This window comes from Uloborus diversus, chromosome 5 (assembly GCF_026930045.1).
Source record: "Uloborus diversus isolate 005 chromosome 5, Udiv.v.3.1, whole genome shotgun sequence".
Classification (NCBI taxonomy): Eukaryota; Metazoa; Arthropoda; class Arachnida; order Araneae; family Uloboridae; genus Uloborus; species Uloborus diversus.
Genome location: NC_072735.1, coordinates 171,368,609 through 171,395,887, shown reverse-complemented (window position 1 = coordinate 171,395,887; position 27,279 = coordinate 171,368,609). Strand labels below are relative to the sequence as shown.

Sequence of the window (27,279 nt, the reverse complement as noted above, 5' to 3'; positions counted from 1 at the left end):
TTGTAATCACTTTTTTATTCTATCTCAATTCGTCTTCGAAGTATAAATTCTAATTCCAGATTTTTCCACCAGGTGGCGCTGTGAGTGGGCTCATTTGATTGCGCATATCCAAATTACTATACCTAGACACCAAATTTTAAAAGATAGCAGTCGTTCCGTAATTAAGAGGGGGACAAGGGACTATATTGGGCACACTGTATACCTGAGATAATAAAAATAGGCACCACTAACCTCAAGCGTAAACTTTTCAAAAAAACTCAAAAGTAAAAAAAGTAAACTTTTAAGTGCTTTTAAAAGTGTTTTTAAAAAATTAAAAAAAAAAAAAGGTTTCAAATATATTGTTTAATGTAATTTGAAGAATGTTTGTATGCCTTTAAATTACTTTTGTAAGTCAATAAGCATTATTGAAACGACTTTTCATTTTAATTGCAAATAAACCATTTTCAGAATAATGAATAAATACCTTTGCGCTGAAAATTCAAAAAATCAGTAATCCAACGTTATAAAGCACAAAAATTGCAAAATATTGCAATTTTTGTGCTTTATAACGTTGGATTACATTTTCAGAATGTTGCATTCGAACAGAAAAATTTAGAGCTTCAATTGCATTAAAACTGGGAGTTCCACGAAAAAAAGTAGACGTTTGAAAAGAGTTCAACTTATTAAAGAAATTATGAAATATTGAACTAGAGACTTAGTTCATTGTTTTGTACCAATTAATTTAGACAGATGAATAACAAATTAAAATGCCTCAGCAGATAAATGTAATATTTCTCCAGTAAATAATCCGTTTTGGTTGAATCGTATAAAGGATTAAGAACTTCATGTTAATTTTAACCTTTCATCTGCAATTAATCTGGATTACTGATAATGTATTTTAAGAATGCTGCAGTTGAAAATGAACATATAAACCATTTCAACAAGAAAGAGCTCCGATGTTAAAATGATGGCTTTCAGATTCTTTTACTATGTTCCTGCCGCTGGATCTCCCTTAGGATTTATTAATCCTTATTATCAAAAAGAAGCACCAGAAGGTATTGAAAAATACTCATTTGTTTCGTAGAGAGAGCACTAATTAATAAATTATCAGTCCGCTTCGCTTTCGCCGATTATTACAAAAATTCCTCATTTGCAAAATGTATCGGAAACCGATTATACCCCAAGATTACAACAGAGTTCAATTAATTAATTCCGAAGCAGAAGCAAATTAAACATTTTACGTAATTACGCGGGATTTTCATAAGTGGGAAGAAAATTTATTTTCATCTCTCAGCGGGTATAATTGAGTAAAACGAAGTGACTGGGAGCTTGTTTACAGTCCTTACTCTAGGTTCCGTACGCTTGGTTAATTCCCCATTACCTGATTAGGAAATATAAACAAATATTTTTGTTTGTTTTTAAAAGCTTATTTTGTAGTTTTAATTTAATAAATCGAAATATTTATTACGAAAAGCGAGTGAGGTTTTAAATTATTGTATGCTTTTACCTGTCTTAGTTTATTGACCGTGAGCTCAATTTATCGATATCAAAAAAAAAAAAAAAAAAAAAAAAAAATGACATAGTCTTGTTTATCAACTTAGAATTATTTTCTGTCTGGTACTCAGCGTCATTTTGATACGTAATGTTAAAAAGAAATATATTTAACTTTTCAACAAAATAATTCTACGAATTGTAGTCAAAACTGCTTTTTTTAAATGTTATTTTGATCAACAGATTTATAATCAGTACTGGCCGTTGTTTTATGTTACTTTGATCAAGGAATTTTTAATTTTACGCATAAATATCAATTAGTTTCGGATCCTATCATAAAAACGGACCCTTCTGATAATCACAATCGCGAAAAAAGATTTTTCTTAACGTAAAAGACGAAAAATTGCGATCTAATAAACATATCCGTCGTAAAGTTTACGATCTTGAAAGGGACCAATGCAAAAACCGCTAATATAGCTTTCCTAAACCTTTAAGGTGACAAAATAAACGTTTTCAAAGGTTGCGAAAACGAATACACTTGTAATAAAAATTAACAATAATTAGCTTAGACACTATGCTTAAGATAGCAAATAATGAATTTTTGTAAAATTTGATAAATATTTTACGTTACAAGATTCCTACATTTACATTAATGGAAGTTTGTACCCTAAACTCCAAAAAAAATTTTTTTTTCAGTTTTTTAATTTTATTTAGTATAATTTAAATCAAGAGCTTTCAAGCGGAACCTGATTCATGTTTCTATGTGGATTTAAAGTAACTCAAAATAAATTTCAACGGGACAGGAATGTTTAAAATACACGCATAATTTTACTTTCAAACGCTATTTTTACAAAAGTCAAAAAAACAAAAATAACGTGTTCTTTTGCTTAGAAAGTCATTTAACATTTTTCTGTTAAATTTTACCACATTTCATTTAGATGCTCAGAATTACTTTGAAGTGAAACCTTTGCTTTAAGGCTCACAATTTTTCCTTAACTGCCGACCTTGAAAAAACGTCAAAAACGGTCTTTTCTTTCATTTAAAAAATACTATTGGATAGTATTTAAAAAACTACGAAATAAACAGAATTGCCTTTAAAACTTTCTTTAGTACTTAGACATATCTTGTAAACATTGTAAGAGATGGAAATCTCAACCATTAAAATGTTTTGTGAAAAAGAAAAATGCATACAGTTTAGGACTTTTTCAAGTTTTGAGAAAAACGCGTTTGAAGTTAGGTTTTCATTGAAATTTTTTCATTAATCATGCTTTATCTTAGCACCTACTAGAGCTACTAGTCCTATTTCTTGCTCCAAAACAGAGAAGTCGTACATCTTCCATTTGTGTGTTGATGGCTAATATCCAAATTTTTAAATTTCGCACTTATATCCCTTTGTTTATCACAACCTCATATGTTGTTTTTTTTTTTTTTTTTTTTTTTTTAAACTAGTGGTATCCGCACGGCTTGGCCCATTATAGAAAATTAAAAGATCTTTTAGTTCGCCTTTATATTTACAAAGAAAAAAAAAAATGCATGGTGAATTTTATGGCCAATTGGCTTGTGCCCATGTAACGGTTCCACGTTATGATAATTTCGTAATTTACTCGTTCATCTTACGATAATTTTGTTCTTAAAATTAGAAAAGAAAACGAACCACATCGAATTTTCGAAAAATCGCTTCGAGGTACACACTCCCATGTTACAAACTAACTTTGTGCCAAATTTCATGAAAATCGGCCGAACGGTCTAGATGCTATGCGCGTCACAGAGATCCTAACAGACAGAGAGAGATCCGGACAGAGAGACTTTCAGCTTTATTATTAGTAAAGATGTTTGCAGGTACATTTAAAAAACCAGACTGTAAAAGGTTTGAAGAGATTCAAAATAGCCACCAAGTCTGAAATGCGTTTAAAGAAGCAATTCCTAACAATATCGTAAGGTTTGGAGTAATTTGAATGTGAGACATTTTTTAAATCATTTTGCTGACACTTTTTTACAGCTAGTCGTGAAGTTGTGGGCAATATTTTTTATGCGGTCACGATCCACAGCAAAAAAGCGGCGTTAAATGTAATAAAAATACTGCAAAGGAAACTCTTGTGCGAATACTCCATAGCTGGAGTACGAATATTACATGCAAGCTAAACGAAAACCTTTTTCCATTAAATGTTTTCAGCTGAAAAAGGATCTACGTAGTTGTTTGAATGAACAACATATTTTTAAAAAATTAAATAATACGTAAGTAAATAAATTGATTTTTTAAGTATGATATCCAGAGTTTGCAGTTTCGTCGATGTTATGGGGTCATTAGTCTGGAATCTTTACTAATAATAAAGCTGAAAGTCCCTCGGTCTGGATCTCTCTGTGCACCTCAAAGTGATTTTTCGAAAATTCGTATTTGTTCATTTTATGTTCCAATTTTAAGAAAATTTTACCGAGCAAATTATCACAACGTGGACGAATAAATTACGAAGTTATCATAACGTGGAACCTTAACATGGTAAGCAAATGAATATAGCAAATTGGCGAGAAATTCATCAGTCATTATTTGTAAATATAGAGGCGAACCAATTGACCTTTTAGTTTTCTACTACAGGCAAAGCCGTGCTTGTACCACTAGTAGTTAATAACCGAGATGGAGGCAGATGTCCTCTCCTTGTAGATGAGTTTACCTTTTAACTGGTAGTTAAATTTAATATAGAACACCAGAATTGGTCCGTAAGCAATGGTATGGCTAATCTTATTAAAGAAGGATTCCCGCGCAAACAGTAGTACACTACGGTATTGGTGATTAAATGAAAGATTATCTTTGGTGTGCTAAAATAATTTTAGCCACCAGTAGTTTTAGCTACAATGAAGAGACAGCTGCCCCCACTACGGTTATTGACTATTCCAGAGTGACCATAGGACTAGACTGCAGGCCATAAATAAGGCCATGTTTTTGAAACCATAAACAAGGACTAGACTGCAGGCTCTAGATGTCATTACCGGAGCAACGAATTATTTTACTTGTTTGGATCAATTCGTTTCATTGCTTTTTTTTCCGTTTTCTGAGCAAAAAAAAAAAAACACATTTAAACAAGAAGTGATAAATTGCAAACTTTGATGTTACATGTTCTGTTTGTTTGTTTTTTTTAAATTGTCGGTTTCAGTTTCGATTAATAGCATCAAAAACATTAGAAATAAATTTTAAAAGTCCCCCAAATAAAGTAATCTAGACGTCATTTATAAATCTAACGTGAATCAAGTTTACGCAGAGACTCCACCTGAATCACAAGTTACAAGAAACTTCCTTAATGTCCTTAATGAGTGTAAGATTTCGAGAAAATTACACTCATGATTAATGCATAGAAAGTGAAATAACCATAAATGTGTGTAAGGTTATATTTCACTTTCAAAGATAACACTTTTAAGGATAATGTCCTTGTCTTTAACAGTGGCTGTGATATCCAAATTCAGCCTCAAGCGTTCTATTCTTTGATAAATCATAGTCTTTATTTCAATTTACCTTCGGGGCAGTTCTTTGTCAAAAGTGTATTCCGTTCTTTTGATGTCAGCAGATATCTTTTGTTACTGGAATAAATCATGGGGTTATGTTAAAACTTTGTTTCTTGATAACGTTTTAAATTTGAATGATAATGGTGGTGTTGAAATTATAGTTAACGCTACTTTTAATATTGTTTTTTTAATTGTTAAAAGTGTTCCCTGTGTAAAGACTTTAAAAAAAAAATAGGTGTACTGCTGACATTGAGTTAGGGTTGTGCCTACCTCAAAGCTAATCGCATTTATTTCTGAAATATTTATGAGTCTTTTAGAGTTGATTATAAGAGTAAACGGTGTAAATATAGGCACAATCTTTTGTTTTCCATTTAAAGTTACTTTCAGTTCAAACATTTCTATAGGTTCTTTTTTTTCATTAACAAATATAACAGGTACCTAAACGCGAGAAGACAAAACAATGATTAATTTCAATAATTTCTTTTTAAAAACAAAGATTTAAAAAAAACTATTGAAAAAGTCTCAGAAAAAAATGGGGTGTAAATATGGGCCCTCTTGGAAAAAAGTCACCGATAATAGTTATAAAGCATGATAAAACTACACTAAATGGTGGAGAATTTATTTATAACAAGACTTTTTATTACCAAAATTAAATGTAATATATATATATATATATATATATATATATATATATATATATATATATATATATATATATATATATATATATATATATATATATATATATATATATATATATATTTGTAGAAATCGTAAACATAACTGGTTCTTTCAACGTTCACATTTCTTACATAACACTTTTCACCCACACCTCTCCCCCAATGTCTACAGATAACTTTCAATAACAAAAGATACTAGTTGCATCGCCTGAGAAATGTGCTTTTCGTTCATGAAAATTAGGAGGTGTAATTTTTGGCAGTTTTTAAATGATGTCTCATATTTTCATCAAATACGCATAATAAAAATTACCACTATCGCGTTAAACTATTTCACTTTGTCCCTCATTCCCTAACATCAAACACACCTCACTCAAAGGAAATCCATATGACTAATTCCTCCTTTCAGAATAAATTTCCATCGCAACTAATTACAATCTAAATATGAAGTCCTTTTCCTTTTGTGAAAAGAGTGGGGAAAGGAAATCACAATTTACTTTTACAACCGTAGATGAAGAAACGACAAAAATCCATTTTACTTTTGGGAGTTTTTTAAATCATAAGCTACAATTATAACATTTTGTTTATAGTTTTGACTGTATTGAATTGCATTTGGCATTCTTCTTATAAACTATCCATAGCAAGGTGTTTTCAAGGGCAAGAAACTATTTATCAAAATGGTAATAATGACAGATGTGTTCATAATGTGAACGGTATTGAGTTGAAATTGGCATTCTTCTTAAACTATCTACAGTGAGGAGTTTTTAAGGACAAGATAACTTTTTGTTAAATTGATAAATTACATGAGCTTGAATCATAAGAAAAGATAGAAACAACATAAAGCCGAAAGAAAGCTTTGTATTACGAAGGTCTGTAAAATGTAAAGCCAATTTGCTTTTTTATACCTTTGTAAACTTTTCCCATATTTAATGTTGAATTCATAAAGAAAACGCATGTTTACGAATTTTTCAACTTGAATGAAATCAATACCTTCACTTCGGAGGATTAAAAAAAAAACTTATTTTTAAGCTTAGAAAATAAAAATTGTATGATACCTTTCAAATTAGATCTTTAGCAAAACAAATGATGTTCCCAAATTGAAATATTTGCATGCGATTTTTATATGAATTTTCATATGGTTCAGGAAAAAATGTCTGCCTGAGATGTTTTCTTGTAAGTGGAGGCTCAAAAATGCACCTTTCGGAGCTAACCAGTTACTGCAGTACCTAGAATAATGATTAATTTATACAATTATTATTATTGTTGTTGAACATCTCTCTTCTCTTCGTTCTGAATAAGACTAGAAATTCGCAAAGATCCTCCAATTCCACCAGTTCAATAAACCACGTTCCAATTTGTGCCTCTCTAATTTCCAGTTCTTAAAGCGACAGCTAATTAGGAGACCAATTGTCGCAAAAGTCACGGATCCGTTTTGCAGTGTTCCATTAACTTGCAACAACTGCCAAATGACCGCTTACTCAAGGAGACAGATATTGTATTCTTTTTCAATTACGAAACAGGTGACTACGGCAATTTGAACCGAGATGTCAAAATAATTAGGACACTTATTGCTACAGAACTCATAAGCAATTAGTTAAAAGTGTTAAAAGGAAGATAAAGCTATTTCTCGACTATTTGAAGAATATATACAGCCATTGAGGGTACATAAAATATAAGAAACAAATAAGTATACTTTAAAATATAAATGAAAAATAATAAAATGCCGACTTTATAAAATAATAATTTGCACATTAAAGTATGACAAATAAAATAAATTATCCTCGCAGTTCTTTGAATTTAAACGTAAAGGACTCCGAATTTCGAAACCAAAATTTGAGTGTATATTCAGAATCTGAAAAATATTTTCCATTTTTTGAAGCCAAAAAATAGTTTTTTGCATTGTCATTAGCATTAAAAACAATTTGAATTGTTTAAAAAAAATATCCTTAACGTAGCTAAATCAAAAAAAAAAAAAAAAAAACCTGTTGTACTCATGTTCATCATCAAGAACTATTTCCAATGAAGTTTGCTTGAAGCAAATTCGCCTTTAAGTTCAGGATTCATATTGACTTTTAGTTTCCTCGTAGAAGCTAATGTTAAGGTTTTTTGAACTTTTCAAACCTGAAAGAAAATTTGTTCACATCTAAAAGACCTTTCATATCCTACTTGATCTTGATCGAGAGCTTTTTCCAACATAGTTTGTTTGAAGCATGTCCTTCTTTAAGTTAACGATTTTTATAAGCCTTAGATTTGCCCGCATTCGCTAAATGTTACGTTTTTTTTACTGTTCAGAATTGAACAGAAAATTTTTAATTTAAAAATTTATTTTCCTTAGAAGTTCTTCATCAAGAGAGTTTTTCAAAAAAAAAAAATGTTTTAAAGCAAATTTGAATTTTTAGTTCAGGGTTAATATTTGCCTTAAATTTTCTCGTAAGTGCTAATGTTAAGCTTTTTTGAGCTATTCAAAATTGAGCAAACAATTTTTCAAATTAAAAAGGGAAATCTGAAAATGATGTGCTCTCTACGAGTTCTTTCGATTAAAAATATTTTTGTTCGAAGCGGACAAAAAACCCCCTCAAAAGTTATTAGGAGGGGGAAGGGGAAGCAGACTGACAGACTTACATTTTCCTGTCTTAAAACCCTACTTTCCAATCGTTATTTTTTCGATATTTATTTATTTTATTTAGTTTTAACTTTAAAAAAAAAATGTTTTAGCGATATTTTCACGGTGCATTAAACCTTCTTTCATGCTTTTGTCTACTTTCCTTTACTTTTAAGGGAAAGTAGGCTAAGAACGACAGGTTTCAGCTTTGCATTTTGCTATATACAGGAACACTTTTTCCTATAATTCTTGCTAAGATAAGTTCAATCTATTGAAAACACATTTAATATTTCGATTTTTTTTTTAAATTTTAACTCTTTTTTTTCTATTTCAGGTCCTGATTTCTGGGGTTTGTTGAATCCAGAATGGAATCTATGTAGCAAAGGACATAGACAATCTCCAGTCGATGTGGATCCAAGTAAACTACTTTACGATCCCTTTTTACGGAAAATTCACGTGGATAAACATAGGGTAAGTTTTCTTAATCTGTTTTCAGACAAAAATTAATCATAATACATGCTAACTAATACGAGGACGGAATAAAAAAAAACACAGGATTCGATTTTTTATTTATTGCATCAACCAAATATATATATATAATATATAATATATATACGCAAGGAAATCATTTTCTAAATACAGCAGTGAACAAAAAAAATGCACATCATTTTATCAAATTTCTCGAGAAATGACAAACTAATTGTTCTGTAACTTCTGTCACGTAAAAAGTAGGCTACCAGCGACAAATTTCAGAAATTTAAAACTTTTTTGACGCCATCCTTCATTGTAAATGGCTGACAATAAGCTGTAAATTTCACCAATGAATTTGCTTACAATAATTTTAGATTTCCGTGAACGTATCACTTATATTCAAGAAGATACGCGCATTTCTTTCAAAGCTATCAATTTTGTTCATAGGCTTTTTGGATTCACAAAAAGATCCTTATATACTAAAATTTGAAACAAAAATGTTGAAAATTTGTTGAAATATGAACATTTAAAGTAGTTTTTCTCACTGCACATGTGCGAAAGATTGCAATTTGTATTTTTTAAAAATATGTTGCCATATGAGGCAGTGAGAAGCAAAGGGATGTAAATGGACATTTTCAAGTTTGGAGTAAGACACTATATAGTGTCTTATAAGGATAACGTTCTAGGTAGGCTTTCATTGATTTTTTTTCCTAAATCAAACTGTACAGCAGCACCTACCAGATCTACTAGTACAATCTCCTGCCGCAAGACAGAAGAGGGGTTTACCTACCATTTGTGCTAATTATTTCCAAATTTTTAATTTTGCCACTTACATCCCTTTGCTTCTTATTGACTCATATGATAGATTGATTGAATGAGCTTCACTTCAATTATTTCTTTTAGATGAAACTTGAGAGATTGTTCGTAAATTAGCAACACTTGCGTACCGTCGCACAGTATAATTCATGATGAAAATATTATTTGTGAACGATCTCTTACGATTCATCGCTTATCCGAGAATAGTTGAAATGCGGCTCATCAAATCATCGATACCTTCTAAACGTCTACGATATGCCACCGGAATATTTTCTTAAGTTGCAAATTTATTTGATTACAAAATTTTGAAAATTATACATTGCTATTTTTCGTGCTCGTGAAGAGTGATAATTTAACTGCTTTAAATGTTCATATTTCACCATTCATTTCGTGTATCCTTGTGGATTTTTACCTCTTTGAAAACGTCATTCATTCTAATTGTCATAATTAACGGACGCCTTTTTGGCGTCATTCATTTCAATGGTCATTGTTAACAGACCTCTGCTTAGACGTCCTTCATTTTATGTGCCTTTTTATGCCGTTGGACCTCTCTTGAACGATGATATACGTCAATAGATTAATCATTGCAAGAGCTTTAAATACACATTAACAAGTTTCCAAAAATGTACTTAATTTTGTGTTGATGTGTTTTTAGTGTATTTTTGCGGATAAAAGATTCCATTGCTGTTTTAAAATAATATTTCTTCAAGTCTTAGTTTTAAAATATGTTCTTATATTGCCCATCCTTCTTGTACACGGTCTGCCTCTTCTTTTCTTTCCCTCTCTTTATTAAATGGTAATTTTCTACCCTTGGACTTCATGCCTGTACAGACGTCCCTCGTATAACACGGCACTTCTGCAACACGGTTTCGTTTTTTCACGGTATCCAATTTGCGATTTTTATAATACGGTTTTGATATTACACAGTACAAAATTTTTATTCATAACTACACGGTTTTGATGTAACACGAATTTCAAAAGAAAGAATTCAGCTTTTGTTCAATACACTGTTTAAAAATGTATGATAACAACTGCAATAAGTGTTTACTTTGTATTTATGAAACTTTTACGAAAAATTGTCTGCCTTGGGCTCAAAAATTTGGTTTCCCCGCATAACACTAACTTTTTACTTTTAAATACATACTTGATTTTTGCCATCAGTTCTAAAAGCAAAAAGATGAATATTATTTTGTTTCCAATGCATTGTAAGAAGATAAGATTAGGATTAAACATACGCTAAATTTGGCAAACGATAAATAAAAAATGTAGTCGAAATAAAATATGAAATAAAATAGAATGATTCTATTTATTTTATTTGCTACTCCAATAAACTATAGGGGGCGCTGCAGCCACCATCTAATAGCGGATGAAAAAGGTAAAACAAACGCATGCGTAACTTATAACTTGCTTTGACGCTTACTGAATGGCAGTAATTTTCATCGTGTTTGCGGGAAGTTTTCTTTTCCATTCTTCTGAAGTTAAATAGTCTGAAGCCTGTAATTTACCGCAAAGAAAACAAGTGGAATGAAATGTTTTACCTTTTTCGGTAGCATTGTTAATCACCGCAAGGTAGCGTATTCGAGCTCTGGAGTTGTGAATTTTATTTATTTATTTATTTATTTATTTTGTTGCTCAGACGAACTAAATTGCTACAGAAAAAATCAGATTTTTTTCTTATGGAATGCGTTTTGTTCTTAGTGCAGAAAGAAAAGCGGATTAGGTTTCTTCTTGTTGTGCATAACAGTTTTAATTTAAGGTATGTAAAATGGTTGAGTTTTTTTCTTTATAACAACTCTTATTTTTAAATCAGTGGGTATTTGTATGTTCTGGTTGCCCGTTGCGGTTATATGCTCCATTGAACCAAAATTTCAGCTATTATAAAATTTGCTCTTTATGTATTGGTTTCGGTGTAACACGGTACACATTCCTTGATTTACATTATTTCAAGGTCTTGTAAAACACGGTTTCGATATAACACGGTTGACATTGATATGATTTATGATATGTACATGATTAATTAGGTTAAAAAATGAGTAAAGAAACCATTTTTTAAAAAAAGCCTCGTATTACACGGGTTCGATACTACACGGAACGAATTAACAGGGTTATACTAGGGATAACTGTAAATATGGCCAAAATCATCTCAACTGAGAAGTTGTAATTACTTGAACTACATTAGATTATCTAAATTTCTGTTGCATACCTTTTGGCGTCTAATGGATGTAGACAAGATGGTCTGGCTCAAACAGCTTTAGGCAGGATTCGGCTTCAGTTCCTATGAAGGAGGAGAATGTTTTTGTAATTTCTGTGCCTCGAAGTTATGTTATCATTACTTTGCCGGAGGGCATAAAAACGTTTGTCTGGTACATAGTAATGTCTCACACTCTACTGACACTGTTAAATAACTATAAAGATTTTAAAAATATAATTACTTTGTTATGGTTCAACGCGGAATAAGAATATGCACAAATAGTGTAAAAATCTAAAATTCGCTCATTTTGGATTTACGTTAGTCCGGCTCAAAGGTACAAATTTGTACTTCATTCATTTATTACCCATTTATTTATTTATTTAGTACAATCATATTGATGATAGTTTTTTAAAAAAACGTGCTCTAGGATAAAAAGCTGAGCTCATCTTAAGCTTCTGATTATTTTCTTCCACGAAATACAAATATTTCTGCAGTGCATTTTAAAAGAAAGCGATTATTCTAAATTCTCCACACTCTTTCAAAAAGAAAACAAGTTAAAAGTTAATATTTCAATTCCTTAGAAAAGAAATGTATTGAAAAACGAAATAAAGAGTAATAGCCAAGGGACCTAAATTAAAGCGGATAAGGAGATCTTAACATGAAAGAAAAGATATCGAGTAATCTGGTAGATTGAAATCTAATCATTTGTTTCGATAGATGCAGGTAAATTATCTTTCGATTTTCTGCGTTTTCTTTTGCATCTGGGGAAATTCCCTTCGATAGGAAAATATATCGGGCCGATATCCTATCATACGTTGCTCCTTGACGTGACGGATGGCGTATATTTACTTTCCCCAATGGGATAACGTGGAAACTATCGAGTAGTCTAACCCATTTTGTAGCAGAAGGAGTTTGAGATATAATCTCTTCCAACTTGTAAGCCAATAATGGTTTTCGCTGAAATTTCCTAACCCTCTGATTTGTGGAATGAGTCACCGTTTGCAACATGATTCGTATTATATGAGGGGATTATTCTCAAAATTATTATTCGAAGTTAAAAATGCATAGTCTTTCATACGTGGGTCATTATACAAAAAACGTAGGTTTTTGAAGTTGGAATTCATTTTAAAAAAATCTTTTTTTTAAAAAAGTTACTTTATATTATTCCTTTTAGGCACCTTTTTACTCTCACATAGTTACATTCTTTATTGGTCATTTTGTAACTTTCTTTTATAATTAAAATTTTGGATGTGAACGGAGGGTAACGGATAGTAGATATATATTTTAAATGTTGTTTTTAAACTTTTCATTTAAATAAACATTGCATCTTGTATGAAGAACACGATTTGAACTGATTAAAATGTGCACTTCTTTCTTAAAATAGATTTTTAAAGAAAGTTGTACGCTCCATTCCAACTTATATATCCTCCATTACATCTATACTGTAACGGAGGATACAGAAACGGAGGACACAAATAATTATGTTTTGCTATGATCATTGTGTTGATTTAGGGTTAACGCAACATGTTATTTAGAATTTACTTTAAAAAAAGGTGATTCAATTTTGACTTTTTTTTTTTGGTACACAAACAATTCTTTCCTTTTTAACTCAAGAACAGAGGATACACAAAGTTAAGGACCCATTTGACTTCAGAGAATAATGCTGAAATTCTTTCACACTAAGTTCTTTAGCTTCACTATGAAGACCCAGAGTAAAAAAGGGCTAACTTGTTATTCTAAACCTCTGTAATGAGCTGCTAGTACTGCCGTATGTAGGAAATTCTATTACTTAATTAAATCCTAAACGGAGGATACAAGAAATACTGTGACAGTGATTCAAAACATAATGAATGCTACATATTTTTTTTTATTTTGCAACATAATTCTTTTAACCTATTTAAAAAACATCAAATGATTTTAATTTCACTATTAAATCTGTTATATTTTTTGTATTGAGTAAATAAATGAAAAAGTACGTGGGAAGAAATGTGTTGGGACATGTAACGAAGGCATACAAGTAAGCCCATCAGTGAAAAAAACATTTAAAAATTTTATCACATCATTAATTTGTATTGATCATTTTCAAAATTTATTATACTTTTCTAAATCTCATGAAAAAAAGTGCTTAAAAATAAATATTTTTGAAACTAACCACCCTGGACCTAAAAAAAAAGCGCGTTTTTTGTAGAATGACCCACGTATTCAATTTATGTATGAAGTTTCAACAAGTTATCTGAATTTTTTGAAAATACATTCACACCTGTTTTTCGGAAGTAGATAGGGACCACATAAAAAATCGCTTAAAAAATTGTTAAAAAACTTCACGAGTATCTTCAAAAAATTGTTTTCGCAATACAATTATTTTTTTATGCGGTGGATAGGGACCGCATAAAAAAAGTCTCACATAGAAAATAACTTGAAAACATACAAAATAATCTTTAAACAAAATAAAAATAAATGAAGTGATGATAATTTTTGCCGAGTAGTCGGATAAAATTTTCCAAAAATGTTAATTTTTGGGAGGTCACAGTGACTTCCCCTTGGGGTACATATGTCGTCACTTGAAGATACTACTTCGCACTAAGATAAATAAATACCTTTGTGCTGAATAGTAAAGTCAGACAAAACAACGTAAGTAGAAGCACAAATTTGTAAATTACAGCAGACACGTGTTTCGGCACGTGATGATTTTCATCTGCTGTCAAGTCTGTTAAGTCTATTCCTTCGAATGTTAAACGCTCTGTTGTTCCATCTATTGCTAATTGTGCTAGATTTTATGCTTTACCTAAGGTGCATAAAGCTGGTATTCCTTTCAGGCCGATTGTTTCCAATATTGGTACGGCTTCGTATAAACTTGCAAAATATTTAGTCTCTGTGTTTTCTCCCCTTAGGAGTCACAATTTATTTACTATTAAAAATTCTGTTGAGTTTGCTAAAAAAATTCATAGTTTCGTTCCAAGTAATTCTTTTATGGCTTCTTTTGATGTGAGGATTTAATTTTCCTTACCCGTACTTGTCTTAAGCAATGTTCTTTTGTTTTTAATGGGAAATTTTATATTATGTTAGATGGTCTGGCTATGGGTAACCCACTTAGCCCCATTCTTAGTGATATTTACATGCATTATTTTGAGGTTAAGCTGTTCCAAAAACTGCAGTTTCAATTTTATGTTCGGTATGTTGATGATTTTTCTGTTCTAATGAACCAGAATCAGTTTGAGAGTGATGAGGTTTTATCTATTTTAAACTCCATTGATCCTCATATTCAGTTTTCTTGTGAGAAAGAACGGAATAATTGCATTTCATTTCTTGATGTACTTGTTTCTCGTACTGAAATTGGTTTTGAAACTACTGTTTATCGCAAACCTTTTGCTGTTTCTTTACCTCCTCATAGACTATCGTCTCATCCTCCAAATCAAAAATATTCTGCTTTCAATTCTTTTGTTTATCGCGCAATTAATATTTGTTCTTCGTCGGAACTTCTTAAAGTGGAACTTAATTATTTTAAAGCTGTGGCAATTGATTGAGACTATCCGCCAACTTTGATTGATTCCATTTATAAAAAACTTTCAAATAAATCCCAAACTAATGTTCTTAACCGAACCTTCATCAGAAAGAATTTGGTTGTTTTGCCATTCTTTCCATCTGTAAGCTATCAGGTTGCTAAGATTCTAAAACGTTTCCAATTCCAGGTGGTGTTCTCTCCTATTAATAAACTTTCATTCTCTTCTCTTAAAGATCCTATTCACCCTCTTAATTGTTGTGGAATTTATAGAATTAATTGTAGTTGTAAACTTGCCTATATTGGACAGACTCGGCGTGCTTTAAAAATTCGCTTGAAAGAGCATCAAAATTATGTGAAAAAACAACAATTAAATAAGTCTAGTATTGCTCAACATTGTTGGGATTCGAATCACTCTTTTGATTTTAACTCTTATCAGATTATCCAAAAATGCCCCAATTCATCTGATCTTGACTTTTGGGAATCCTTTCATATTTTGAGGACCAGTTCTAACTTAGTTAACGATCTTAGTGCAGTTCCATATTTTTCTAACATTTGGCTCCCATATCTTTAATACTGTCCTTTCCCCATTCCCCCCCCCCTTTTTTCCCCATTCATTTTTATCTATCTTCCTTTGTTTATTTTTACCTTTTTGTCTTGATTGACACCCCCCCCCCCCTCAATTTTCTTCTATTTATCTTTATTTTTCCTTTTTGAATATTTTTTGTTTCGGTTTATTTTATTTCTTGGTTTTCCATTCTGCTTTTCCTTTCTTGCGGTTCAAGGTTACTGACAATTTCTTTTCTTTTTGTTTAAGCTTCGGCTTAATCTTTGTCCAATTGAATTCTTTCTTTCTGGGTTCGTACCTAGGAGAAAGCTCTTGGCCTTTGCTTGCATTCCTATTGGTTCCTGATCGGTTTATAACTTTGTCATTGGTGTTTGGCTAATCCGCTGTTTTTATCTTTTAAGCTGCATACTTATCTGCTCTTGGCTTTTGTCGGATGTCTTTTCATCCATAAGCTCATTATTTTTTGCATTGAAAAAGGCGTTCCCTGTAACGCCGAAACACGTGTCTGCTGTAATTTACAAATTTGTGCTTCTACTTACGTTGTTTTGTCTGACTTTACTTCGCACTAGTTTAAAAAAAATTGTCAGTTGAATTCCAATCTAATTGAAATTTTAATACACCGCACAAAAAAAATCGCATAAAAAAAGACCGTATAAAAACAGGTTTGGGTGTATATTAACTATTTTATTTTTGATCAATAACTGGAAAGTAAGAAAATCTTGAGACAAATGGTGTTAGACGGTTAAAGAATAGAAAGTTCTACCGGGGTGTATGCAAACCGTTGAGACCAATCATAATAACATATTTGAGTAACACAACTGACTAGACGCGTTTTTGTTTCGAAAAATTCTAACTTTCATGCAATGATATTGCATTTTATTCGTTATTGCTCCTTTCACGGGTGTGCCTTTTAACGATGCGAATGGAAGTTTGTACTCAAATCCACTGAATTCATCAGAAATCCCTTTATAAACGTAATCTTTCCAAAAATAAACCTAAGTAAATAGTATAAAATCTTAATTTTCGCTCAAAACGATATATTTTTTAAATAATTCCGTATTTATGAAGTTAAAGTTAAGAAGGTTTGACGTACCCCCGAAAACAATAATATTAATAACCAGTGGCGTCACGGGGGGGACGGGGGGTCCGCCCCGGGTGTCACCCGTCTAGGGAGTGACAACCTGAGAGAAATTGCAAGTTTTCGAAAAATATGAAACTAAAATGCATTTTTAAGACTAAAAATTTAAAAAATTTCCGGGGATAAATTCCAAGACCGCCATTTTTATTTGTTTTTTGTACATTAGCTCATGTAAAATTTCGTTATAACACAAATAAAGTTGTTACTAAAAATTGCATGAATCTCATGTTTACATAATTTCTTTTTCTTTGCGCCAATGAGGGGGGGGGAGACACCACAAATTACCGCGCCGAAAGGCACCCATACCAGGTACCCCTTTGTAGTAACAACTATGAAAAATAACATACAGGATCAGCGTAAAAAAATTTCCGGTTTTAAAAATATTTTTCATAAACTGTTACACTTGCCACTATAAATAATACGTAAAAATAAAGATTAACTAAAAACAAAGATAGTTTTTTCTGAACGTACATAACTCATTAAACTTGCGCGTTCCACGCTAGCGCAGCCAGAAATTCTTTCTGGGTATATATATATAAAGGGTGTCTCAAAATTAACGCAAGATTTTAATTTGCCACCATTTTTTCCATAAATTGTTGGCAGCCATGAAAAAAGAACAATTTGACAGTTGAGAGTTTAGGGTTAGTAAAAATGGGGTGTTATTGGACCATACAGCTAGAGAGAGTGAAACATTTCAATTACTGCATAAGGCATTTCCTGGTCGTGTACTCTCTCATTTCGGTGATCAGAATTGGCCCCCTAGATCGTGTGATTTAACATTTTTAAATTTCTTCTTATGGGGTTATTTGAATTCAAAGGTCTATGTCAACAAGCCCACAACCACCCGTGCATTAACGTGTTGCGATACCGAGCGTCAATAACAGTAACTGCTTGACCAACCTCAACTTTGATTATTTTTGAAACAATTGTTCAATAATGAAAGCGCGTTAGTGTATCGTATAACGCTCCATTTTTGATTACCCTAAACTCTCAGCTGTCAAATTGTTCTTTTTTCAGGGTTGCCAACCATTTATTGCAAAAATGGTGGCAAATTCAAATCTTGCGTTAATTTTGGGACACCCTTTATATATATATATATATATATATATATATATATATATATATATATATATATATATATATATATATATATATATATATATATATATATTGTCACAACTGTCCTTACACGTGTATTAACTACTGTAAAATGATCGGCAACAATGCTAAAACCAAGATCTCTGGGGGATGTTTCACACCCTCCTACAATTCCCTGCCCCACTGACGTTCGGCAACGCTAGATTGGCGGTGCAGGTGCTGACGATTTACCCTTTATGCGTTAGCCAGCCATATCCTCAAACCTTATCCTATGTGATTTTTTATTGGGTTTCGTCAAAGACAGTGTTTATACACCAAATTGCCGCCAACATTGCAAGAACTGAAAGATCGCATACGTGTAGCATTATGAAAATTGACAGTAAAACACTCCCAAAATGTAGATTAGATGTGTGTCACGTTACGAAAATTGACAGGAAAACACTCCCAAAATGTAGGTTAGATGTGTGTCACGTTACGAAAGGCGCACACATCGAACATTTGCGAGAGAGAAGAAACTTGGACAGTTTATATTTTTTTTATGTAATAGAAAATTAAAAGGTCTTTTGATTCGCCTGTATATTTACAAATAATGTGTGGTGAATTTCCTAACCAATTGGCTTGTGCCCATGTTACGGTTTCACGTTATGATAATTTCGTAATTTACTCCTCCTTCTTATGATAATTTTGTTCTTAAAATTGGAATAAAAAAAGAACCACATTGAATTTTCGAAAAATCGCTTCGAGGTGCACATCCTCATGCTACAAACTAACTTTGTGCCGAATTTCATAAAAATCGGCCGAACGGTCTAGGCGCTACACGCGTCACAGAGATCCAGAGAGAGAGATCCGGACAGAGAGGAATCCTGACAGACAAAGAGAGAGAAATCCAAACAAAGAGACTTTCAGCTTTATTGTTAGTAAAGATTTATAGTGAGGAGTGTAATAGTTATGTAATATAAATTTCAAAACCGCGATATTCTTTTATGCTGATACACAGCGAAATATATCAAGCAATTACAAGGCAATAAAAGTTATGTTACAATGAAAACTTAAAGCATGAATAACAAAAACTACGATGATGCGAATAATAATTTTTGTTTATGCCAAGCTCGAAAACAAAAATCCCCAAGCTAAAGTGTGCCCCTATTCGACCCTCTTATAAATATATGCTCTGAAACTTATTCGAAGTCAAATAATATTCCAGAATTTCATATTTTCTAATCTAATAGAAATAAAAAATAATAGAGCCAAAGATTTTCAATCAGAATCGTTGAATTTTGCAATTCAATCAATAAGCGGCAGATTTAGTTTATAAATTTCTGACGTACGATCGAAAAAAATAAATACTATCTGCAAAATACTCAATCACATATATTAAATTTGTTCCAATAAATAAAGCGACTAAATGAAACCGAAGGAAGTTTTTTGCACATAACACCTTACACAGTTCAAAAGTTTTATTTCATTTTTTTTTTTTCATTATCAGGGCAAAATCTCGTGTAAAAAAGAAAAGCTTTGTAATTAATCCCGCTTGAGCTCAAAAGCATCTGCAAATCCTCGAAAAAAGGGCAGAAACGACAACCAGCGAATTTATATCCTCCCGAGTTTAGGGTTCTTTTTTATTACATGAATTGGTAAGTGAGATTATTTTATAATTAGTTTTTGCTAAATAACAGGATTTCGTTTGACCTTATTTCCAGATAAAGAAAACGGTTTATTTCCTTCTCAGAATAAAAACTCATTTATTTGGATTCCAATTTTCCCAATTTGCATACGATCAATATGAAAATGTTTGGAATTTCGATTTTTTTTTAATTTCGGTTTTTTATTTTCAGATATTTGCTCAAATATTTCTCTAATTCGCTAAGTTCAAAACTTTTTTATGTAATCCGTTTTTCCCCAGACACATATGTACTCTAATATTTCTGTTTTTCTTTTGTTTTATCGATTTTATTTTCAGGAAAGGTTATCTCGGTTAGGTCGTGTTAAATTTGTGACTAAATTCGCATATTTCCTACATGTTTTGTATTTTCTTTACAAATAATCATTGATATTTTTTCTCTATATAAATATAACATGCAGAAACGATTCTCAAATTTATAATTTTGTTTTTTTATTACAATCGAGCAATCCGGAGCTGTTCCTTGTTCTCAATTTAAAGAATTGGCCTTACTGTAATGTCGATTTATGCGCTACTTGAAACATTGTAGATTAAAAATTAACTTTATTGGCCTTGGAAGGCTGAAGACTCCCAACTGGCTTGGGTCACTTATGTAAACTGTATTGGGTCACATAATTGCTACTCCCAAATCGATTGGGCCATTGTGTACGTATATTGTGTTGCACCCCATAAGCTTTTGTTATGACTGGCATCTTAATGAAAAATGCTTATTTTTGGTGATCTACTTAACATGCAAAATAATTGTCAGAAGTTCAAGAAAACCTACAGAAACTTTCACCTTCAAAAAAGCTCAATTTATTTGGGACATTTTAAACCTATATTTTAATAAAAATTTTGAGAATAAAAACCTGAAGGTTTTCTTCAAAGTATTCTACAGAAAATTTTGAGACCTTGAGTCTCTGTCATCTGCAGAAAATCTCAAGTTATTTGGAATACTTTAAGCCTATATTTTAAGACAATTTTGCGAAAAATACCTGAAGATTTTCTTAAGAACATTCTTCAGAAAATCTACAGATTCTAAGTCTGTAGATTTTCTTCAAATATAGGCTTAAGAGATGTTCCAAATAACTTGAGAATTTCTGAACTTTTTTTTTTTGAAGAAATTTTTAAGATCTTTTCTAGTGGGGTACAGCAATATAAATAGCAATCAACAACTTTTTGATGCACGAAATTAGCAGAAACGCGTTTCGGGGTTACAGGAAATTCTTTTTTTCAATGCTTAATAGTGCGTTTTTACTTGTAAAGACACCTGGTCTTTTACTGGATGTCTTTATCTACTGCAATACGAAAGATCCATACATCGAACATTTCGAAGAAAAAATAATTGTACAGACTCTTTCTCAAGTAAAATCAGCGCTGTTGCTGTATTGCTAATATATTTGCTGTTGAGGCTTCCAAACCCCGGAGGGAATTTTTAGATGTTTGTGTAATAATAGAGATAGGTTAGGATGTCGTGAAAAATTTAATTCTATAAAGGGTGCAGCGAGTACAAAAAGTTGGAGAACCCTCGGGCTAGGTTATTATTAAACTTGTTTACCATAGATGACTCAACTATGCAGCATTATCTTGAGTAAAACCATGTTTTCTTGCATTAAGAAATTCTTTAGAGTGGAAAAGGTAATGTACACTTTTTTATTGCTAAACTGAAATTTTCGCAAATCTTTTGCTTCTGAATTTGGCACTTTGATTTTATCTTTCAAAATAAGCAGGCAATGAAATCGCTTACAGTTTGTTTGTATGACATTCTTTTGTGACCTTCGCTTCCCCCCTCAATCCATAGTCTTCCCCTTCTTATGCCTGAAATTTAAAAAAAAAAAAACTTGTACTGTACCTGTATATCACGTTACAACTAACTTCAAGCGATTGCAAATTGCGTTTTTTGCAACGGAAATTTCGTTGCAATAGAATTCAAGCATTGTAATGGAAATCAAATCGGGACTGAAAATTTATATCGTTGAATTGGATATTTCGCTGTATTGGTTTTTGCTAAAACGGATTTCAATTTTTAAAAAATTATTTTTTTTCCTGACTTTCCGAAAAGGATTCGTATTTTAAGGTTTCATGTTTGCTGCAAAGGTTTTCCTCTTTTTATCTTCCTTTATATTTTTTTCTTGTCTCTACTTACCAGTTGAAGACATTAGGAACACTTTTTTGGAAACTTGCACCTGAATCAGTTTTATTTATAATCTCCATGTCCATGAGTTAAACATAACTTCCTTTCTAATGCGAATACTCAAAAGTGCATTTATGCATAGGATTACATTGAATTAGCATTTCACTATCTAAACATTAAAGCTGGCTTTAAAACTGATTAAAGTTAAACAAACTAAGCAACTGTCTTCGCACTTAAAAAGAAAATCAACCAATCCGAAGCTAACCACTTCTTAAAGCAAAAATATTTCCTACCCAGAAATTTGCAAAAAAAAAACAGCCTTTACGTTGCAAAATACGATATGGTAAAAATAACTTACGAAAAATGCGCAGATTTTTCCCCCAGTGGAAATGGTGTTGAACGAAGAAAAGTTAAATCTACTTCGAGATCTAAATCTAAATAAATGTTTATTTAAAAGGCAAAAAAGTTTCCCCTCCACAAACGTTGGAAGATGATATGATTTTGATAGTTCGATTTTCTGTGCCGAACATGAATATTTCGTTTTAAAAGCCTCCCCTCTTTTTTCGAGTTCTTTAAAATGAGTTTTGAGATTAAGTTTGTACCATTAGTCCCTTATGTCTCCTCCAGAAATAAAAAAAAGTGTTCCATTTCCCTCTGATGGTCTTGCTTTTGCATTTAAGAATGGTAAATAGCGTTTGCATAAATTTTATGCAAGTTGAGTACTAGAATTCAGGTGCTTTTTTATAGCGCATAAATCATGACAAAAATGCGTTTTTTCTTCAAGGTAGTGTGCTGCAAAATCTTGTGAAATTTAGTTTACTTTAACGGTTGTTTTCTGAATGTATAACACAGGTTAACATGGATTTTGGTGCTGGGGTTTTGGAACTGATTTTGTATGAATTTGGTACCCTGAGTTCAAATATGACATCAGTTTTTTGCCCAGAAGCTCAAACTTTGGAGATATAACATTTAAATATACATAAGTTTTGGTCCTTTAATTTTTTTTAATATATATGAATGACATGTCATACATAAAATTATACGGTACAATTACTTTATATGCAGATGATACAGCATTAACATTTTGTGCAAGGACCATTGATGACATAAAGAACCGAATAGAACATGATTTAGCTGCTATAAATAAATGGTTAACTGACAATATGTTATCTCTTAATATAAATAAAACAAAATATATAAAGTTTGATTTAAAAAAGAGAGAAATGAATAAAATTGATTTAGGCATAAAATATCACGAACCAACATGTGATTGCGTAAATAACTGTAACTGCCGTACCATAGAAAGAGTCGAAAATATGAATTATTTGGGCATAACTTTTAGTAAAAATTTAAAATGGATATGCTACACTGATAAACTTGTGAAGAAATAAAGAGGAAGAATACATTGGCTTTATCTATTGAGAAATATAGTTGGGAAAAAGTTTCTTAGATGTTTATTTTATACCTGGATAAACTCTACAATTACGTATGGTATTTGTGCATGGGAAGGTGATTATGAAACAAATCTTACTAATTTAAATAGAACTTATGCTAAAATTTTGAAAATAATTTATGGATCTGAACAAAAATTTAATAAAAACGATATCATTTTACAAGAATTAAAGAAAATCTATAATATCAGAGAAATAAATGCACAGAGAACATTGTATTTTTTACATAACAACGATATCTGGTTTGAAATTAATGAAAAACAATATACTACTCGAATTTCAGGTAAACAATATAAAGTTATTAAACCAAATAAAGCGATTATTAAAAAGCAATTTTTTTTCTTGGCACCACGGCTGTTTAATGAACTAACGGAAGATGTTAGGAATGAGAAGGACTTCAAAAAATATAAACAAGGGGTCAATGAATATATACAAAATTACGACATTCTATCAATAATTAACTTTTAGCTGATAAAATATATTGACTTGCCAACTGGGGGGGGGGGGGATTTTGTGTTGTATTTTTTTATAATATAAAATGTTTCAATGCGAGTTATTGTGTTTTTTTTCTGGAGTCAAACAGTCGAATTATTGTTCTGTGTGAAATATTTATTACTTGTGTAAAATTAATTTGTTAATATTATATTGTTTAATACATATCTGTGTTTTGACTCCAAATTAAACCGATAAATAACACTGCGGACAGTGCCTTTGGCGCTCTTTAGTGTTGAATTTACTACTAACTCATGTTGAACTATAATCAAGAATTTCTTAATGTTTTGTTATTGACATTTGTAATTTATGATTTATAATTCACGTTGTATGTTTTAACTTTATTTGATTTTTATTTTACTTACTGTTTGTTATGCATGTGTGTTTTTTGTTAATAATTATTTTCTTACCTTATCAAACGGGTTTAAGTTGCATCTGTAAATCAAATAAAACACAAAACACGGATTTTTTATTTCTATCGTATTGTACAAATAATAAGAGATTGATTAGCAAACAGTTCAATTAAGCTTTTGGACATGGGTCCCTAATTTTTAAAAGCCTCAAAATGACTAAAATTGTAGTAGTCTTACTTTAAAAGACTTTAGCTTAATTTTCTTCCATTTCCTTAAGTTTTCTCCTTTATTGTGTATTTTCTTTAAAGTATTTTTTTTCTACATACACTTACTTTTTTTTTAAAGATAAATATTTCTTCGGATAATATTTCTTAATATCATGTAAATTTCTTCCAAATGTATAATTTTTTACTCTTTGGAATTTCTTAAACATCTTTCTTTATTTTGTGCTTTTCTAAGGCATTTTTACCTTCTTATGTTGTAAATAACTAGTTTTTTTTTTAATTACATTTCCTTCTTTAAAGTTAATTTTAGCGATCAAGGCTAATATTTTCTTAACATGTAGAGAAATACTAAAACTTTTAAATAGCAACTAATTCACCTGTTGTTTTTGTAATAAAAATATTCCTGGAACATGTTTTTATCTTTTATCAGTTCAAAGAAATCTTTGCTTCATACGCTGCTTGAGACTTCTGGCTCCTTTGATCAAGGAAATAGAATTTGGTAGATGAGCTTAGAGCAAAACATATTTTTTGAAAGAGCAACTGCTTTCGAATTCATGGATTTGTGACGCGAAGTAAATAGATTTCACTGAAAATATTCCAACTTGTCGAAATTCAGTATGTTTTTTGCGCAAGGCTGCATAATTCCCAGCGAGCATAGTGGCAGTTATGTTAAGTACTTTCAGGAAAATATGTCGAAATTTCGCTTCCTGGCCGTTGACATTCAATGTTTTTTTCTCATATTTTGTGCATTAAATTGATCCATGTGTACAATTGTTATGCATGGTACAAACATTATGTATGAGGCTTTTGCATTTGAATTGGCCTAATCAATGAACAATAGCTAAGAAGCGTTATTGCAGCACAAATTCTGCGATATATTGCTGGTAGGACCGGATTTGCATACCCACATACAAAACAGTGTTGAAGGGATATGTCACTGAGAGGCCCATGGCCCCAGAAATCAGAAATATTAGTTCGAAAAATAATAGACGACCTTTAATAGTTCAAAATATTTGTGAAGTTTTAATGAAAAAGTTGAAAAAAAATAAATAAAAGAGAAACTTAACATATTATATTTTTTAGCATTGGCGAATCTTAAATACAGATATAACTTACCTAAAACGCCAAAATATGCTAAATTTGTTTTGTTTTTTTTCTTGTTTAAGGAGAAACATATTTTGTGCACTGTCAAAAATGAAACGCTCAATTTTGACGATTCGGCAATCCTCGAGCACTATTTCGTTATTTTCGACGATCCTTTCGTCACCGAATCACGTGATATTTGACGAAACGAGAAATCTCAAATTTTTCACGAAATTATTTCGTCCCGATTTCGTCACATTGCCGTGCATTCTGGGAGTTTTCGTTTCAATCTTATACTTGCTCGTTAAATTATCTAACCTCAATTTATTCTAAAGGATTCATAAAAGAGGTTAGTATTTATTGAAATTTGTATGTGCAATGTGCCTTCTTTTGTGTATTGTTACATTTTTGTTTAGTGTTGTGTTTATAGTTGTATTTAAAACACATTAAAATTGAAAACGAACGGTTCGATTAGGTTTCGAATTCTGTGTGTGTTAACTTTGAGTCACCTCCACGTTAGGCTTAGCTAGCGTTGTTTTTTTTATTTGTAAAAGAAAATGTTGGTTCGTTGACATTTGTTTCCAAAAGCGTACTTCCTTTATTTTGTTACAAAAAATTACAAACATGACTAAAGAGTTTGTACGAATTTAAACTTACAAAAAAAAAAACCCTCCACCGTAGCTTAACTAAAACAGATGATAAATACAGCGTTTTTATACAAGGCATAGAACTTTGAAGCTTTTAATTTCAACATGGAATATATTACATGGTGTGTTTTCATTCTCCTCAATGAATTTTACAAAAATAATTCTGTTAAACGAAGTGTATTTTTTAGTTTAATAATTCAAATTTGTTTCATTCTGCATTTTTATTTTCTTAAACAAATACTATATACCAATCCCCCAATATGCTTACCAGCTTACCCAACGTTGTTTATATAATCTCTTTCCCTGCGGCAGATGTTTCTAGCAATAGGTGCTTGTGTTCATTATTTGTGCAGCCTTTTTTTTTTTTTTTTTACTTGCATAAAACATGAAGTAAAGTAAATATCAATTTGATGAAATCATTTTAAGATAGAGAAAATATTAATTTCCATAAAGAACTCTATCTTTGTGCTTGATATTTCGGCCGAATATTTTCAATGTTTTTTCAATTTTTCCGCAAATTAAAATAAATTATTGAAGTGAAGTTTTAATGTTTAACCTCGATTTAAAAAGAAAAAAAGAAAAGATCCTATAGCATGTTTGAAAATTGTAATAACAATAATAAGCATTTTTTGTTGTTTATTTTCCCACTTCATGCACTAAATTTATAAGTTTTTCTATGTCAATTTGTGTTACATGACTTGTCATAATTATGAATTTTTCCATTATACATAATTTCTACAGCTAAAATAAATGCAGCATTAATTTTATTGCCATATTTGCCGCCTCAAGATATTGTCAACAAAAAGTGAGAAATCCCGGTCTACATTAAATCAGACTAAGAAGCATTTTATAGATGAACTTCCAATAAATCCAAATCTTTTAGTTGGAGTTGTGATTTTGCTGGATATAAAGTAAAATGTCTGAAAATTTAACTGAACTTCAATTGAAAAATTGAAATGATAATGAAAATATATGAAAAATTAAAAGGATAATGAAAATATATGAAAAATTAAAAGGATAATGAAAATATATGAAAAATTAAAAGGATAATGAAAATATATGATAAGCTTTATATATGTAACAAGCTTAGCTCACCACATTAGTCCCTCTTTTCATTATATACCTTTGAAAAAAAATCCATTGATATCAGTCAATTAGTTCTCAAGACACAAACAAACAAGAAAGTGCACTTTGTTATTGGGTTTCCCCT

The 27,279-nt window shown here is 31.1% G+C and overlaps 1 protein-coding gene across 1 annotated transcript in view; it reads left to right on the top strand.

The window, feature by feature from the left end:
- Positions 1-8,556: 8,556 nt before the first annotated feature.
- The window catches only part of LOC129222290 (carbonic anhydrase-related protein 10-like), a gene marked incomplete at its 5' end in the record, with an annotated part of 229,274 nt that continues 210,551 nt past the window's right edge, over positions 8,557-27,279 (top strand). The window contains one exon of the mRNA XM_054856776.1: positions 8,557-8,715. Within this exon, the coding sequence (XP_054712751.1) occupies positions 8,557-8,715 (159 nt within the window). The remainder of the gene's footprint in view (positions 8,716-27,279) is intronic.